A 16146-nucleotide genomic window follows, 5' to 3' on the forward strand; every position below is an offset into this window, starting at 1 on the left:
TAATCCGGTATTTAGATATTCTGTCTGCTTTTGAAATGAATTAGGACTGGACAGCGGGAATAAGTGTTGTATGTAAGGTATCCGCACAGTCAACACCCAACTCCAAGTAAGACACAAGTGCTGAAACCGGAATCCGGACTCGGGTTTGATCCACACTAATCACCTACGAGACGACAGTATGGCGGCAAATCAAATATTAAACTCAGTTCTGAGATAAAGCCGGGATGCAGTTTCTTCGCTCAGAAGCACCATGACAACGTCTCTGGCAAACCCGAGCCTCTCTCCGTTCTTCTCCGCAGTGTTTCTTCCTCTTGTGTCTCACAATTCCTGCAACCTAACAGCGCGCTCCTCTCTTCCTCTCTGTTCCTCAAGCGCTGCCAGACTTGAGTTCCCTTTTTGGGCGACTAAATGGTCACGCTGTGTTTCACAATCAAATGAGCTTGAGTGAAGTGCTTTCCCGGTGTCCTCTTTATCTTGGCGCCCGGGGTCCAGATTGTAGTCTCCGTGATGGGAAATTACAGTGTCATATTGCTCCATCCAGCTCTCCGCACCATGTTGCCGCACCCCTATCACCTTCCGCCGCCGACCACTTCAGCGTCTCCGCATATCGTATTATCCTGCCCTTACCACTTTGGATCCCGCTCCAGTGTCAAGTTCCATTTTTTTCTAAATGAACTTTTCACCTGCTTCCATTTTTTTAAATCCTCCCTTTCCGCAGGACCCCAATCCCCGGTACCACCCCAATGGAGCGAGGTTGTGAACTAAAAATTAATGGCTTTTCTAGGAGGGCACTATGTTTTACACCAAGAGCTCATCACTCACCGGGCTTCTTGGCAATAAACCAGTTAATTACACATGCTCACATCCACACACGCACACACGTGCACACTTGCACGCACACACGTGCACACGCTTGCCACCTGACCCACATACCGGCACTTTTAGACTCCTTCTGCCTGCAGATGTTTGCGTGTAGGCGCACACTCTCACGTGTGTCTATGCAGGCACGTGAGCGCGTAGACACACGCAAGCGCACACACACTTTTCCTCTAACCCCAGCATTCCACCGGCACCACCTCCCTGCTTCCCCAGTGCTGGAGGTGAAAAGTGTGGCCTATTTCTTTGCCTTCTTCTAAGGCTCCCCCCGTCGCTGCCTTACATTCATCACGGCAGCGCTGTCCTTCCTCCTCATTCCCCACGATCCCCCCTCCATCACTTCAGTTCCGTTATCTGCTCCCTCTCATTCCCTGACCCCCCTCCCCCATATCCACTCATCTCCATGCCCTTGTACCTACCTCTACTCCTCTTCTCCTCCACTTCATAACTGAAGACTCCTTTAATCGTTTTCCCACTTGCATATTCTCGATCCCCTTCTCAGACAACATACTGCACCCCTTTATGAATCTCCCCTTTAATGTGTAACCAAAGTGCCAATATCCACATTAATTTAGGGCATGACAGTTAAATATTGTCGCACACTTTGTCAAATCTTGATTTGAACTGAACTGATTTTCGCAGTGGCTTGACTAGGAAGACTGCCTTTGCATTCACCTGGTAGTTTTACCCGTGATGGATGGGTGCTGAATGTTATAGGGATTGCAGAACTGAGAAACAAGAGTGGTAATATTGAAAAAAATAATTAAAGGATCCGCACACTGACACCCATGGGACCTGATCTCTCACCATGCCCAAGCCAGGGTGCTCCAGTGCGCCATCTCTGGATGCCTGGTGGTTCCATCCACCAAAGGCCCAAAATCAAAAGCCTGAATGTTCTCCATTTGTCTCTGGCGTGATGGAATGAACTCCCTCTCTCACTCAGAGCTGCTGAATCCCTCTCTGCATTAAAGAAGGGTCTTGGGACATATCTTTTGGACTCGCTTCGCCCCTGATCTCCTAACTCCAAAAACTCACACTATTTTAGCCATCACAATCACCTCTGTATTTCCACAACTCCAACTGCAGCTCAAGTCTGAGTTGTATGATGTTTTAGAGGAAACTGGTAAATTACTGGATGTAAAGGTAAATATTACTGAAGAAGTATGACAAACAAAAGGTAAGCATGTTTGAAGATATTTATTTTATAGACGATTTTTTTTTTTTTTAAGTGGGAGGTGTCCGACGCAGCCCACTTTTCAACGCACCACGACATGCGCAAATTTCATCTACTACCCTGCTGTGGGTGGCTCATTTCAGATTTCATTTCATACAATAGCCAGAGTAATTTCCCCGTAGTTATTGTTCCTCTTCATATTCCAGCTCACTCGTACTGCCTTACCACGTTTTCCATTTACAGTTTCCTTCCATCTATCAGTTTTTCTGTGCCTTTCCCCCATTTGCGCCAACACGTCGATGAAAAATGGCACTGTGAGTACTTCTCTCCGCTCTCGTCGCACCTACCTGACCCTTCTCCTCGATCCCAAAACAGCATCCTTCACTGCTGTTGGGTCAACCATGGTGCCCTCTATGGATGGGTATTGATTAGACCTGACATGACGATTACAATAATTCTCTCAGTGGCTCGTAAGAATGGAAAAGGCCAGATATGACTTGTGGACTCATGAGAGGTAAAGCAGTGTGTGAAGGAGATAGATAGATAGATAGATGGGGTGAAGAAGTAGTACTTTCAGATAAGTAGTGCTCCATCGACAGGGGATTTGTTCCATTCTGACTGTATGTGTACATTCATTAGTGGTAAAGGACAATGTGTGTTTTTGTGGTTGTACAAGAAATCTGTGTCGGTTATAAAAAGAAAAAGCCGGCTGTGTGTGGTGCGGTTTTCTTAGAAATGGTTGACATTGTGCGTTTGCCCATTTTTACGTTTTTTGCATTGCTTGCGGTTGCGAGTATGAAAACAAATCCAGCAACAAATGGTTCGCGCCATTAAAAATATGATAAACGACACTCTTCTCTCGGCCTTTTGTTAAATACGCTTCCATTCTGAGAATGTGGGCCATCCTAGTTCCTCCGCTCCCGAAACTTCTCTCCTGCCGTTTAGCGCTCCTCGGCGACTCACACACCTCTCGGCACTAAGACCTGCTGTTCGCATCTCAAGGGACTCTGTCCCGCATTCATCTGCGACAAACTGCCCTGCCAAGCAGACAAACCCAACTCCCCCCCCGAGGCCCGTCAGCCTTAATATGCCGCCTCGTGTTTGTTATTGCAAGGGCTGCAAATTCACCAGTTCATTTGCAGGAAATAATAAAGTTCTGCCCTATTTACAGCCCTGATTATAAATGACAGGGCGTCCGTCCTACCCGTCTCCCTCCGCTGCCCACCGTCCGGGTCGGACTCAACGTGACTTCGCCGCAGCTCTTTTTTCAACCTGCCTTAAACCATCTATTCACGCCCTTTGGTAAGCACTGAGATGGATGCTGGGTAATTTAAGCGATCTGGACGTCGCGATGGCGCATGAATCAGTACAAATTTATTTACCGTAGAAAACCTTGATGGCGTGGTCTGCTGATGCGTGCCATTCCAAGGAAATTGGTTTACGCCCAGGGGACAATGACACTGTACAACACACTGTTCCTTTGTGACTTTCCTGAAGAGTTATGCATCGCACTTTAACGTATTGCACTTAGACGATTGCCTATACGTGCTTTGATACACCTCATATAACTGTTCTAAATATCACATCGGTGTGCTTGGGTTCTAAGGTCGGGCAAAATGACTGATCTTCGCTTCACGTGTCACCCTGAGAGCGATGACAGGAAGGAAGTTTTTCAACTCTTAGTTGTTGACTTCTTTGACTACAATAATGAGCTTGGTGTAGTTCATGTAGCTGGCAGCAGGTGGTGCAGTGGTTAGAGTGGTTAGGCTCGGTGGTTGCAGGTTCAGATCCCATCTTCTGTTGTTGTCCTGGCTCCGTTGTGGTGGAACGATTTCCCCCTCTCACTCAGAACTGCTGAATCTCTGACCACATTTAAAAAGGGTCTGAAAATTCACCTTTTCCAGACACACTTTGCCCACAATCTCTAAAGCTCATGTAAGGTGTAAATGTTCATGTACTATAACTTCAAGATCATGCCCGGATAAACCTTTAAGCAGCTCTTCCTGTAATGTAACGGAAATATTTATATGTATCGCCCAAAAAAAAAGTTTTACTAGGAAGGTGATCAGGAATCGTGGATATTTGAATAAAGTTTTATTCAGCTACTCGTGTGATGAACATTGGTTCCTATGGCAGAACGAAACTAACTGTACCTAAGAATCACACTTCTGCAACTATGTCTTTTTCTCCTAACATAATGAACAGATTGTATTTTCTATGAGATGTACGTCACTTTGGAGAAAAGCATCTGTTAAATGAATACATGTAAATGTTGTAGCCTTGAGCAGGTTACTTACCTTAAATTTCAGTAGTAAAAGACCCTGTGGTCTAAATGAGTGAACAATTTGTAGGCAGTGTAACACTATAAGTTGCTCGGGAGAAAAATGTCACCGAGATGAATGTGGCTGCAATAACACAAGACATCTGGGTGATGCTTGGAGTTTGTCTTGGATCCGCTGCGTTCCACCACTATCCGACAGGCTGTTTTTGCACAGCATGTTTCCGGAACTTCCGCAGTCTTGTTTCTCAACTTCTACCCCATTTGCACAGTAACAGCTGGAATGCAAACGTTTCCTTTCACCGAACCCACAAAATCAGCCCCTTCTACCCGTAACCTGCTAGTTCAAAATCCTGCTCCTTAAACCGTAGCACCATCCAGTAGCTGATGTTATCCTGCAGAACACAAATGTTAGTGAGACAGGTCACATATGAGCAAATTAAACACCACCCAGCTGTGATGCCTTCTGTGTGCGGCGAGCACGTTGGCGCAGCGGGAAGCCCTGGGCTGTGCATTTGGACACGGGTGCAATTCAGCCTTTGAAGAGTTTACATTCTCCTAGGGGGGCATGGTGGCACAGCGGGTTTGACCAGGTCCTACTTTCTGGTGGGTCTGGGGTTCGAGTCCCGCTTGGGGTGCCCTGCGATAGACTGGAGTCCTGTCCTGGGTGTGTCCCCTCCCCCTCCAGCCTTGCACCCTGTGTGGCCGGGTTAGGCTCCGGCTCTCCGTGACCCCATACGGGACAAACGGTTTCAGATGATGGGTGTGTGTGACGTTCTCCCTGGGCTCACGTGGGTTTCCTCTTGCGGCTCATATGCATAAGAGATTTGGTGGCAGTAAATTGCTCCTGGCGTCTGTATTTGTGAGTAAATGATTGTGTATTACATTGTTCTGCTGTGTAACAATAATTGATACATGGAAGATATGTAAATAGGTTTTATACATCTTTGTGTGTGTGTGTATGGGTGTGTTTTGTGTGTGTAAATCATGCCTGGTTTAAAAATCAGTGCTTCACATGGTGATAATAAGCAATTATGTTGCCAAACCCTGTTTCATGTGATGTGCTTTTTAAGACAACATGACTATATACATGCATATGTATACAGTACATATATATTTATATATATATATATATATATATACACACAGTGTTGAAGACTTGTGAAAACTTGGTTCTTGGGCTTGGGGCTTAAAAACATATTTTAGACAACATCTCCATCTTGTGGATGCCATCTGTTATTTTAAGGGCTTTCACAATATCCATTTGCACAAAATGTTCATTTATTCTTTAGTTTGCACTGTATGTTTTTATGTATACAGGCTCACTGAAGTAATTTATAACATGTTTTGCATCCCACATGTCACATAAAATGGTGAATATTACTGGTACCTACAACAGGATGGCAATCACAGCAATAAGAAAAAAAAAATAGAAAATTTTTTAAAAGAATTTTGCCAGCTGTCAAAGGATTAATATTACAACTACTGTTTATTGTACTGAAATTTTTAAAGTCGTTCATGATTTTAGCTTGAAAAAATAAATAAATGAAAGGGAGAAGAGATTTGACAAAAAGGATATGCCAAGGATTTTTTTTTTTTTTTTTTTTTTTTTGCAAATTCATACAGATTTACATATTTCTGTGAAGAAATTCACAAGGCTTTTCAACTCTGATAAAAATTAATTTTGTACTGCTTAATCTAAGTTCTTCAAAGTGAGGTGCCAGTTATATGTGGTAACTTTAAGCTGAAACTTTTAACTTTACATTTAGCTGAAAAATGCATTTATTAATTCATTCTTAAATAACATAATGCATAGTCATTTTTTGTTTATTACAATTTTATTTATAAGGATCTAAAGAATTTATGATTCAGTTTATTAATAATCATGACTCATATTTCAGTTGATGCAGTTGTAAATGTATTAAAAAGGCCTGAAACATATAATTCTGTAATATTTCCTGTTTTCAGTAGGCCTGCTGCAGGCACCATGGGTCGAGTGACATAAATCCAGTCGGATTTAATCACCTGTCAATCACACCACATGCTCCGTGTGTCAGTAGGCCATTGCTCCAGTCTGGGTGCAACATGGAGCTGCAGTTTTAACGATGCTGTTCTCGGTCAATAAATGTTTGTGTTCACGTAGGTGGTCGCCAGAAGCCCGATAATTAATGTGACACGGAAAAAATAACTTAGGCCAGTCAACAAAGGCCTTTCATCTCAAGAGCTGCGCACTGCTGGAAATGGGAGTTGTTAAAAAAGGCTTTCTCTGACAAAGAGCTATGAAGCTATACAACAGAATTAGCATAAACTCATCAGAATACGCTCATTATTTTTTTTCGTAGGAAATGGAGAAATGGGAACTAAAAAACACTGAGTAAATAAAAAAAGCACACTCCTGCATCTTGTATGGTCTTTTGATGTCTCCTGTGTGCTTTGATGTCCTACAGGGATGCTGCCCATAAAAATGGATAGAGCACAGGTTGGTCTGGGTCCATTTACCTGCATCTCTGACATCATTAATGCACCTGCTTGGGGGTCCAGTACACCACGGAGGTGTGCACCATTAAACCCGAATGGAAACCTGACAAACTCATACAATCCTTCATTGGTGAAACAACGATCATATACAAAATCAGCAAAAAAAAACATCTATCCACTCATTATCCAGGTCATGGCTGCAGAGCTCCAGAGTCTATTGTGGTAACTCAGAGTGTGAGGCAGGGTACACCCTAGACAGGATGATTCCAGTCCATCTCAGAACAATCACACACAGTAAGGGTTAATTTGGAAGGACTGTGGGTGGAAGTCAGAATGTTTGTTTTAATTTTTAACTATAAGGTCAAGTGCTCTCAAGGGAGAGTAGCTATTTGCAGGTAACAGGTGTAGGAAAGAGGAGCAAGTGGTTACTGTTGTCTCTGTATTAAGTGGCATATTGGACAAGGACTTGTACCATACCTGTACTGCATCTCGCAACAAGAGGCTGCAGTCACACATTACGCTGCTCACAAATTGGCACTGCTGTTAAATTTCAGTTTCTAAAAAAAAAAGGGGGATGAATGTGACTCAATATATACAGAATAGTTTTCTTCAGTACTGAACATAATAGTAAAATTACAGTACAAAATTACCCTTGAAAGCAAAATTTTGATAGCAAGAAAAATTACAAAGCTAGTTTTCAACTGAGATTACTTGGTTAAGGATACTTGTGTTTCCATTTCATTGTTGTTTTAGCTGCTAAGTTTGATGTTGAGTAAATCTTAGTGCCCTTTAAAAGTAAAAGTGAAAGAACAATTAATATTTCAGGTGTTTGGGTGCAAAATTTTGTGCTCACATTTGTTATCTACTAGCATATTATAAAAAGTAACTGATTAATATGTAATAGTAGATAGCAAATCAGACTAGAAACTGGATAAGTGAGTTAAAAACATAGTCCAATTTCCGGCCACATGCAAATATTCATTAAAATCTCTGAGTTGCATCTAAAACTGGGTAATTTAATTTGCTTTTCAGGACTTAATTTTCAATGAGACTGTAAAGAATACGTATATGCATATCTTTACGAGAGGATGTATATTAATATATTGTGTACTTTGACAGACAATAACCCATTGGCAGAATGCTTAATGACTTAAAACAAATTTATTTACAAAACACACACTTTAAATATATTTCTGTTATGTACATGACTGTCCAATAAGACTGCATTGTTGTTTATCAAATAAATCAACACCTAGTACATGAAGTAAAAGAAACAGAAAAAAAGTCCAAACAAACTGCTGAAATGCATGGGTATTGACAGGTCACAGTTTTCATAACTCAACTGGAATAAAAAAAAGTGTGTACAAGTAAAATACACCCAAGTACTTTCTTCCAGTATATAGTTCTGTATATTGAATCAGAGCAATATACCAAGTGTTATGAAATAACTAAAAAAACTGAATGATATTCACTTTATAGTTCATAGTTATCTTCCCAGAGTGTGTTCTCCACATAACACACACCCTTAAAGATGATGCTAATGACATTTAACCTGAAACTTTATCTTGTATTAAAGGGCATCTATAATTCAGTTTGTTTGATTTTTCTTTGTATTTACATATGTATTATTTTGTCACATAAATGTATAGGAAGCCAGTGTGAAAGTAAGAATCAGTGAACAATGATGAGTGCTCTGTTGAGTTGTTTCATTTATAAATCCTGAGAAAACCGATTACACCGCAATGTTAAGTGAGTCCATAAAGCTTTTTTTCCCTCTTATCTGTGAACACACACACACACACACACACACACACACACACACACAGAAAAGTCAGCAAATACTAATCAGATATTCTCTGCTAAATAACTTCCTCTTATCATTATCAAGTACAGTACACCAACCCCGTGTCATGGTTAACATTCCCTTTGCTTCTTTTGTTTCCCTGAACCTGCAGAGGTTTTTAATGCTAAAGGTGATTTCATAGCACAAAATTCTAACAACCTTTTTTTAATAGCTCAGTCTGAAAAGGTCTATGTTGAAAACCGGTTTTAAGATGACTAAAAGGATTCACTATGAAACTGAGCAATTCAGTAAAAACTAGAATGATTAAAAAAAACCTTACAACTTAAAAACGTAAATATTTTGCTGGTCATTCTCTAAAAAACATTAATACTACAGGGGTAATATATCAAGTATTTTATGACTAACCAAAGAATGGATAAAAAATAAGAATCACATTAAGTCAGAATAGCCAAAGCTGGGGATTTCTGTCATTTCAATACTTAATTCATTCAGTAGTCATCCAGGTAAGACTGAAATCACACTGTGCGTCATTAAGATGCATCCTTCTCTACCCTTCAAGGCATCATAAAAAACCAACAAAAAAGGAAATTCTCAGCAAGTTAAGCCTCTGTAAACTCAGTAATTACACAAAGCAGTTAGTTTTACACCTTTCCAAAAAGCACATATAATAAGCTACACAGATGAAGAAGCTGAGTGGACTAAGACTCTGTTCCACCGCTGACAGTCTGTGCTTGCAGTACTTTCTGAGATTGTGTTACCCTCGTTGATACTTCTTAGAGGGAATGGAAAGTTTGGTCATTCTTTGAAGCATCCACAGTGTGATATTTTTTACAAAAAAAGTTTATGGAAAAAAAATCTCCTGGGATTCGTTAACCATTAAGGGTCCAGTTCAAAAACATGAATGCACACTCACAAACTCAAACGCACTCACACTCTCTACCAGAGTGCTTTCCCAGAAAGTGGAAGTTATGCATCCATCAGCAATTTCTGCTGCAGGGCAGCACCGCTGGCACTGTGTCCTTTTGGGATGGGACCCAAGCTGTGCTGTGCTGCCATCTACACGTGTGACCACAGTAACCATGGAGAGGTTGCAAAGTCCATGATGTCACCACAGAGGGGAGGATGGGGCTATAGAAAACTCCAACACCTTCATCCAGTCGTTAACTCTGAGCTTGGCGGCTCAAGGCTCTCTGCAACTTCCTCCAACTGGTCAAGGATCTCTGTGAAGGATGGCCTCCGGAAAGCTTCCATCTGAGCAACAGAGGACAAGGGAGTGACGGCACAGCAAGAGAACATAACAAGAGGGAAGCATTTACAGACCTAGTCAACCCCAGGGGGCAACCTGAATCACTATAGCACCAGGCAGCCAGAAGGCAGACATGGTGTAAGTTCCTAATAAAGCCAAAATATGTAACATAATAAGACCATTAGGCCAGCAGAAGGTGGGTGTAATGACCAGAACTGTTGTTTTTGACTTGAAGGACCAAGATTTGAATTCCACATCCTGCTGTAGTACCCTTGAGTAAAGGGCTCACCCTGAGCTCATACAGTAAACACTGTACAGCTGTACTAATGAGTAAATCATTAACACTGTAAGTAGCATTGGATAAAAGTGTCAAGCACTTTAATAAATGTAAACGTAGACCCACAATTAAACAATACGCAGTGTACCATTTCTTTCAGAAGTTCAAGTCCATGCAGTGCTATCACTGATTCCTTAACTGCCTCAAAACTATTCAGCCTATGGATTCCTTTAGCAGCTCCTGACCATGAAACCTACATGGTCCACATTCTACCTTCCCTGTAGTGTCTAGGTGTTTCCAGCTGTACTGTACAGGTGTGTCCATGGTGTTTTTTGTAGCTATACCATGGTGATGGGTTGATGTTGGAGGTTTCATTAAAAGCTGGACATACGATACAGGCTTCGTCTTCAATGGTCTGCTGTACTCACCAGGCAGCAGCTGGATGCTAGCTCCAGTACTCGTGCAGGACACCCGCTCACTATCTCCCGGAATGCAGTCACATCCAGGCCATAATCCTGCGAGAATTAAAGCGTTTGACACATCAGAACTATACCACGTGGAACAGCAGCACTGGGAATCATCCTGAAAACTCAGAAAAGCTCACAGATTATACTGCGAAAGGCAGTAAAATCACAATATTACGCAGGCAGGTACACTGACTCTTGCCATCTGCCATGATATACTGTAATCTCCCTAATTTTTAAACTCCAATATAGATTTACCTATTTTCTTTTATGCATTGATTGCTTCCAGCAACACACAACTGATGATGTGATCTCGTCTGATTTGTAGTCCACCTGATCCACTTTTTAGCCACCATCACACAGATCTGAGAAGAATGCTCATTCATCAGCCAGATCAGGACCCTCTGACTGATTTAATTCTGCCCTTGCAGTCTGAACCTCCCAGTCTGATCTCACAAAATAATGCAACCCACATAGAAACTGCAGACTGAAATACAGCTAAATCAATCACTCAAATACAACTGAATCAAATATACTATTATTAAAATGATTATTGAATATTGCATCACATTTTTATAAAATAAATTGTCATTTTTAAATATTAATTGGTATCCTTTCTATACCACATGACATTACAGTTTTTTGAATATCTAAAACTGTCATATTCTATCAGTGTTATGTAAAAGAATTGGGACATGGTGGTACAGCAGGTAATTCTGGTGCTTCACAGTCCCTGAGCAGCTTGGAGAGAGTGCGGTTTGAATCCAGCTCAGAGCGTGTAGTGTTTGTGTGTTCTCCGTATTTTTGCACCCCAAAAATATGCACGGAAGAAGGCAATAGCAAACTACTTCTGTTCCTTCCTTTGCCATGAAAACCACGTGAGTGCTTGCTATGAGTCAGCTTTGACACATCCATCATCATGCTGAATACTGAACAAAAACAATGCTCTCTCACACCTGTACATACAGTATATGGGTCACATCATTCTACAATTATCTTTATACAGTTAGGTAAGAGTGTGTCAAAAGTCACAATGCATCTTTTACCTTTATGTAATTTTCCCCAAACTGAAATGCTTTTTGTTTCAAATTATTACAGTGGGAAAAAAAAACACATTTTTCTTCCAAAACCCACCATGGCTGTCAGTTTTATAACAAACACTAAAAGGATCAATTCAAATATGACCAAGTCACTTCACAACCATCATCAAATGTATTGCAAGAGACTTACTGGTATCTAACTGTCTGACCAAATCCTGTGTTATCCCCATGTTCCCTCAGAGGAGCTGAGGTCGACCTCAATCTGTTCCACTAACATTTCCATTTATTTAAAAAAAAAAAAAAAGATTACTTGGAAAATATTCAGGCCAATGGGTCAGGAAAATTAATAACGCTTACTCTGGGAATACTGTGTAATAATCAGAACCTCTGCCACAACCCTGACTCATGCTGCCTTGATCCTTTCAAAAGCAACACACTTCAGTGTACATGACTGTTATTGAACTTGTGGTGGTTCAGCTTAATCAGTTGCTGCACTTTTATACCTTCCCGTGTTTGAGTGCTACCAGACCACTGCAACAAACTCGCCACAGCTACCCTCTTATGTGTGAAAGTCAAGCTTTACCTGGGTTCTGGGAAGGATTTCTGGATCTGCTGGAATTCTGCCCAGAATTTCACACAACACAATGCCGAAGGAGAACACGTCCACCTGAAGGCAACACAAAGAGCAGGAAAAGAGCAATTGAGATCTGCTGGGAGTTACACAACATCGGTGCACAAAGTGCTCCTATTTTAATGGAATTTCCTAAATTTTCCTCCATGACCCCCTATCAACAAAAAAGGTGCCAAAATAGCAGAACTGCAGAGCTGTTCCCTATTGCTGGTCTCATATGAACAGTAGTGTCTTTACAACCACTTCTCCTTCAGATCTGGGCTCTCTGCTATTACTTTAAAATGCTGCCACTACTCAGCTCCACCCACACACCCGCGACACAAACACTTACTGCATAAATAGAAGTTTTCCAAACTAGAGAAAAGACTATAATTATTGGGAAAAAACTGTGAAATCTGCTTTCACTGTATTTTAAAACATAACACAGATAAATGAACAACTTACTGTTAGGATCAAAAAGAATCAAGAGATTTTTTTCAACTATTTCCCCACTTTTTCACATTTTACTCAGTTGCAGTTAAGTTTGGGTACCTTGCGGTCGTACGGCTCCCCTCTCAGCATCTCGGGGGCCATCCAGAAAGCCGAGCCCACCAAGGACAGCTTCCTACTGGGATCTTTGACCGGCAGCTCCACCACCTCTCTGGCCAAGCCGAAGTCGGTCACTACAGCTTCTCGGCCTCTTGCTGTCAATCTGATCAGGCAGTTCTGCGGGGCATGTGAAGACATGGGATCTTAGTTCTGCCCTGCAGGCGTCAGTATAACAACCCCAGGCTGCTTGTCCAGAATGAAAACTACAGACAATTACACGAGGGGGATAGTTCTGGCACAAAAATCCTCCTGCAAATACGACCACATTTGATCGTTAACTAAGTGCTGGACTCGAGCAAAGAAGCACCATCTCATTAGCACTGCATGTTGAAGAGCCTTTCCTACTGGACACTCAAATCGCAGATAACCGATTTAGGCTGCCTGCACGATAATGAGACCAACTTTCCAGCAGAGGGCAGCCTATATAAATAAAAGCCACAAGTGATCAGTTGGTTCCCATTAAAGATGTGCTGAAGTGAAACAGATGGAGCACCCAGAGGCAGTTGACAACTCCTGAGTCATTCCTGACAGATGATTACTAAATTGCCCGTTAACCATAACAAAACCTCACTGTGAGCTAAAATTATAACAGGATAAGCTGCAAAAAAGGATATTTTGCCCACATAAAGAAGAGGTGCAGAAAAGAAAATCCCTGAAAATTAGCAACAGAGGCTGGCAGTTGAAAACTCTCAATTAACCCCACTCATTAAATTCAAAACAATTATGGACACAATAGTCAAAGATATTGTTGCATAATCGACATTATGTGCCCCTGTGCCTCTTTTGAACTCTGAACGTTTTGCAATCAATACCCACGGTCCACTACCCATACACAGTGATTCCTGCTAACACGCAACAACACCAGCTGGCCACCAGCCTAATCTGAGTCCATAAGCATGGATACAAAAGGAAGCCAAAGGGTTTGCGACCCTGGAGCAGATTCGACATTCAGAGCAGAACATCACTAGGACAACCTTGGACACAGAGGCCATTATAACAGACCGGCTGTCTGGTGCTGCCTTGGAAAGGAAAATTGAAAATACTGATGGGCACCAGAGGGGGGTGTGGTGGCACAGCGGGTTTGACCAGGTCCTGCTCTCTGGTGGGTCTGGGGTTTGAGTCCCGCTTGGGGTGCCCTGCGACGGACTGGGGTCCTGTCCTGGGTGTGTCTCCTCTCCCTCGAGCCTTGCACCCTACATTGCCGGGTTAGGCTCTGGCTCGCCGCGACCCTAATGTGTGTGTGTGTGTGTGTGTGTGTGTGTGTGTGTGTGTGTGTGTGTGTGTGTGTGAGAGAGATAGGCACCAGCAGCTTGAGGTTTCTATGTCTGCCTCACATCAGACTGGGAAGGGCCTCCTCCCATCATACCAGGAATTAGGCTCTCATTACAGCAGCATCCAAGGATCCATCCAGCTCCCTGCCGCCCAGAAAACTCAGCCAACACACTGGGCTTCCCGCCAAAAACTGCAGCAGTGGTGAGGCAAAGAGCCGCAGGTTGGATCTGGGATGAAAAGCATAGAAAGGAACAAAAAACACTGCAGAAGTTGGAAAGAAGTATTTCTGTACTGAGAATATTTACTAACTCCATCTGTCAGATTCAGCAGTTACTAAAGCACTTAGTATGATGGATGCTTTTCTCGTATTAAGTTTTTGTTCATTAAAAAAAAGAAAAAAAAAAAAAAGAAAAAAAAAAACCTTACCCTTATCAGCAAAATAAGAAATCCCATACTAGCTCCATTACCAAGTCCAGTACCGACTATGCTGCTGGAGCACTGTGAACGCACACAGGCTTTTGCCCTCTGCGTAGCACCTTGCACGCAATGACATTGTGACAAATACATCTGAGGATTTTCCAGGATGAGCTCCAGGAAGAGAAAAAGACACAGTCCACAGAAGCTTGAGGTGCTCTTTCTAAAATCCAGGCATGAAGCGCACCAAAAACATACCAGACTGGTTACCCCGTTACTGTGGTCTCTAGCATTTGGGTCCTGAAACTGCTTTTATATAGACAGTGAGTGGGATGCCTCCTTTGGCTTTCGCTCTGAGAAGGAGTGCGTAAGAAATGGTGGTGGGGACTCTATACACTGACTTTGTGTTCCTGAGCGAAGCAGGACAGATCTGTGCCTGAGTGTGTATGTGTGTGTGCTTGTTGCCCTTTAGCACAGAGGGACATTAGCATTCCAAAGTGAGCATTTATTCCGAGCCTGGCACACAAAGCTGGTGCTTGCAGAATGGAGGTGAGCTGGCGGCAGCCTCACATCACACACGTCACACTGCACTGGGTAGTTTTTTCAAAACGCCTGGCCAGCTCTTCACCTTTTCATCCAACAAACAAAGTGCTGCTAAGCTGCCACTTCTGGAACTGTGCTTTTTCACTGCCAGGCTGCGTAATGCCGCAAAGGAAGTCAATCTCAAACACTCATGTTCAAAAGGGTGTTGCTTTCAAAGAATTCAATGTAAGATTTAGAATAAACATCACGCAAAAAAAGGTACACGTTGGAAATAAACTTTCAAAACTTGAGCACAAATAGCTGAAAAGAACTAAGAACTGTTCTTTTGTGGACAGAGCCGAGTGAAAAAAGCCAGAGGAGGAAGCACTTTCCATTCATTACAGACTTCTTTTGGGATGTACAGAAGCCTTCTGATTCGGCCAAATCTCAAAGACAATGTTAGAAAAGCTTTAAATAAATGAAGCATAAAGGAAAACTACACAGGACGTGCATCTCAAATAAACAGGCAGTCATTCACATTCATAATTTTGTCATGTGTTTAACAGTGCTAAACTGTTAAGGGGTAAATGGTTTAAGGAAATCTTGTTAAATTGCCGGAAGGCTAAATTTCACTGTCAAGTGGCCGACTCCTTGCCTTTTTTCAGTCATAATATCCATAACCGCTTATCCAAAGGCAGGGTTGCGGTGCTCTGGAGCCTGTCTCAGGAGGATAAGGTGCTACGCTAACCAGGGTCCAACCCCAATGGTACAACAGTCCATCTCAGTTCAACAACACACCCACACAGTCACAGGCTCTACAGGCAATTCAGAGTGAGCAGTTCACCAGTCACACACCATTTGGACTGGGGAAAGCAGAGCAACCGGAAGACACCCGCAGGAACATCGGGAGAACATGTAAACTCAACACATACTGAGCCAGATTCAATCCCAGGTCAAATCTCAAAGCTCCTGTGCCGTGAGGCACCAAGATATTTGCAGTGCCACTGTGCCACCTGTTTGCCCTCATTGTTTATTATTATATTTTTTTTTATTTAGTTTATACTTATGTCCAAGATTACTTA

The 16146-nt window shown here is 42.3% G+C and overlaps 1 protein-coding gene across 3 annotated transcripts in view; it reads right to left on the reverse strand.

Moving 5' to 3' along the window:
* Positions 1-8956: 8956 nt before the first annotated feature.
* LOC108938031 (dual specificity testis-specific protein kinase 2-like) overlaps positions 8957-16146 on the reverse strand; it is a 28355-nt gene continuing 21165 nt past the window's right edge. For all 3 annotated transcript variants that reach the window (XM_018758298.1, XM_018758297.1, XM_018758299.1), the window contains 4 exons: positions 12800-12973; positions 12221-12304; positions 10562-10648; positions 8957-9861 (listed from right to left, as the gene is read on the reverse strand). In XM_018758298.1, the coding sequence (XP_018613814.1) occupies positions 9760-9861; positions 10562-10648; positions 12221-12304; positions 12800-12973 (447 nt within the window). In that variant the 3' untranslated portion in view covers positions 8957-9759. The remainder of the gene's footprint in view (positions 9862-10561; positions 10649-12220; positions 12305-12799; positions 12974-16146) is intronic.

Source organism: Scleropages formosus, chromosome 17, assembly GCF_900964775.1.
Source record: "Scleropages formosus chromosome 17, fSclFor1.1, whole genome shotgun sequence".
In the NCBI taxonomy this organism is placed as follows: Eukaryota; Metazoa; Chordata; class Actinopteri; order Osteoglossiformes; family Osteoglossidae; genus Scleropages; species Scleropages formosus.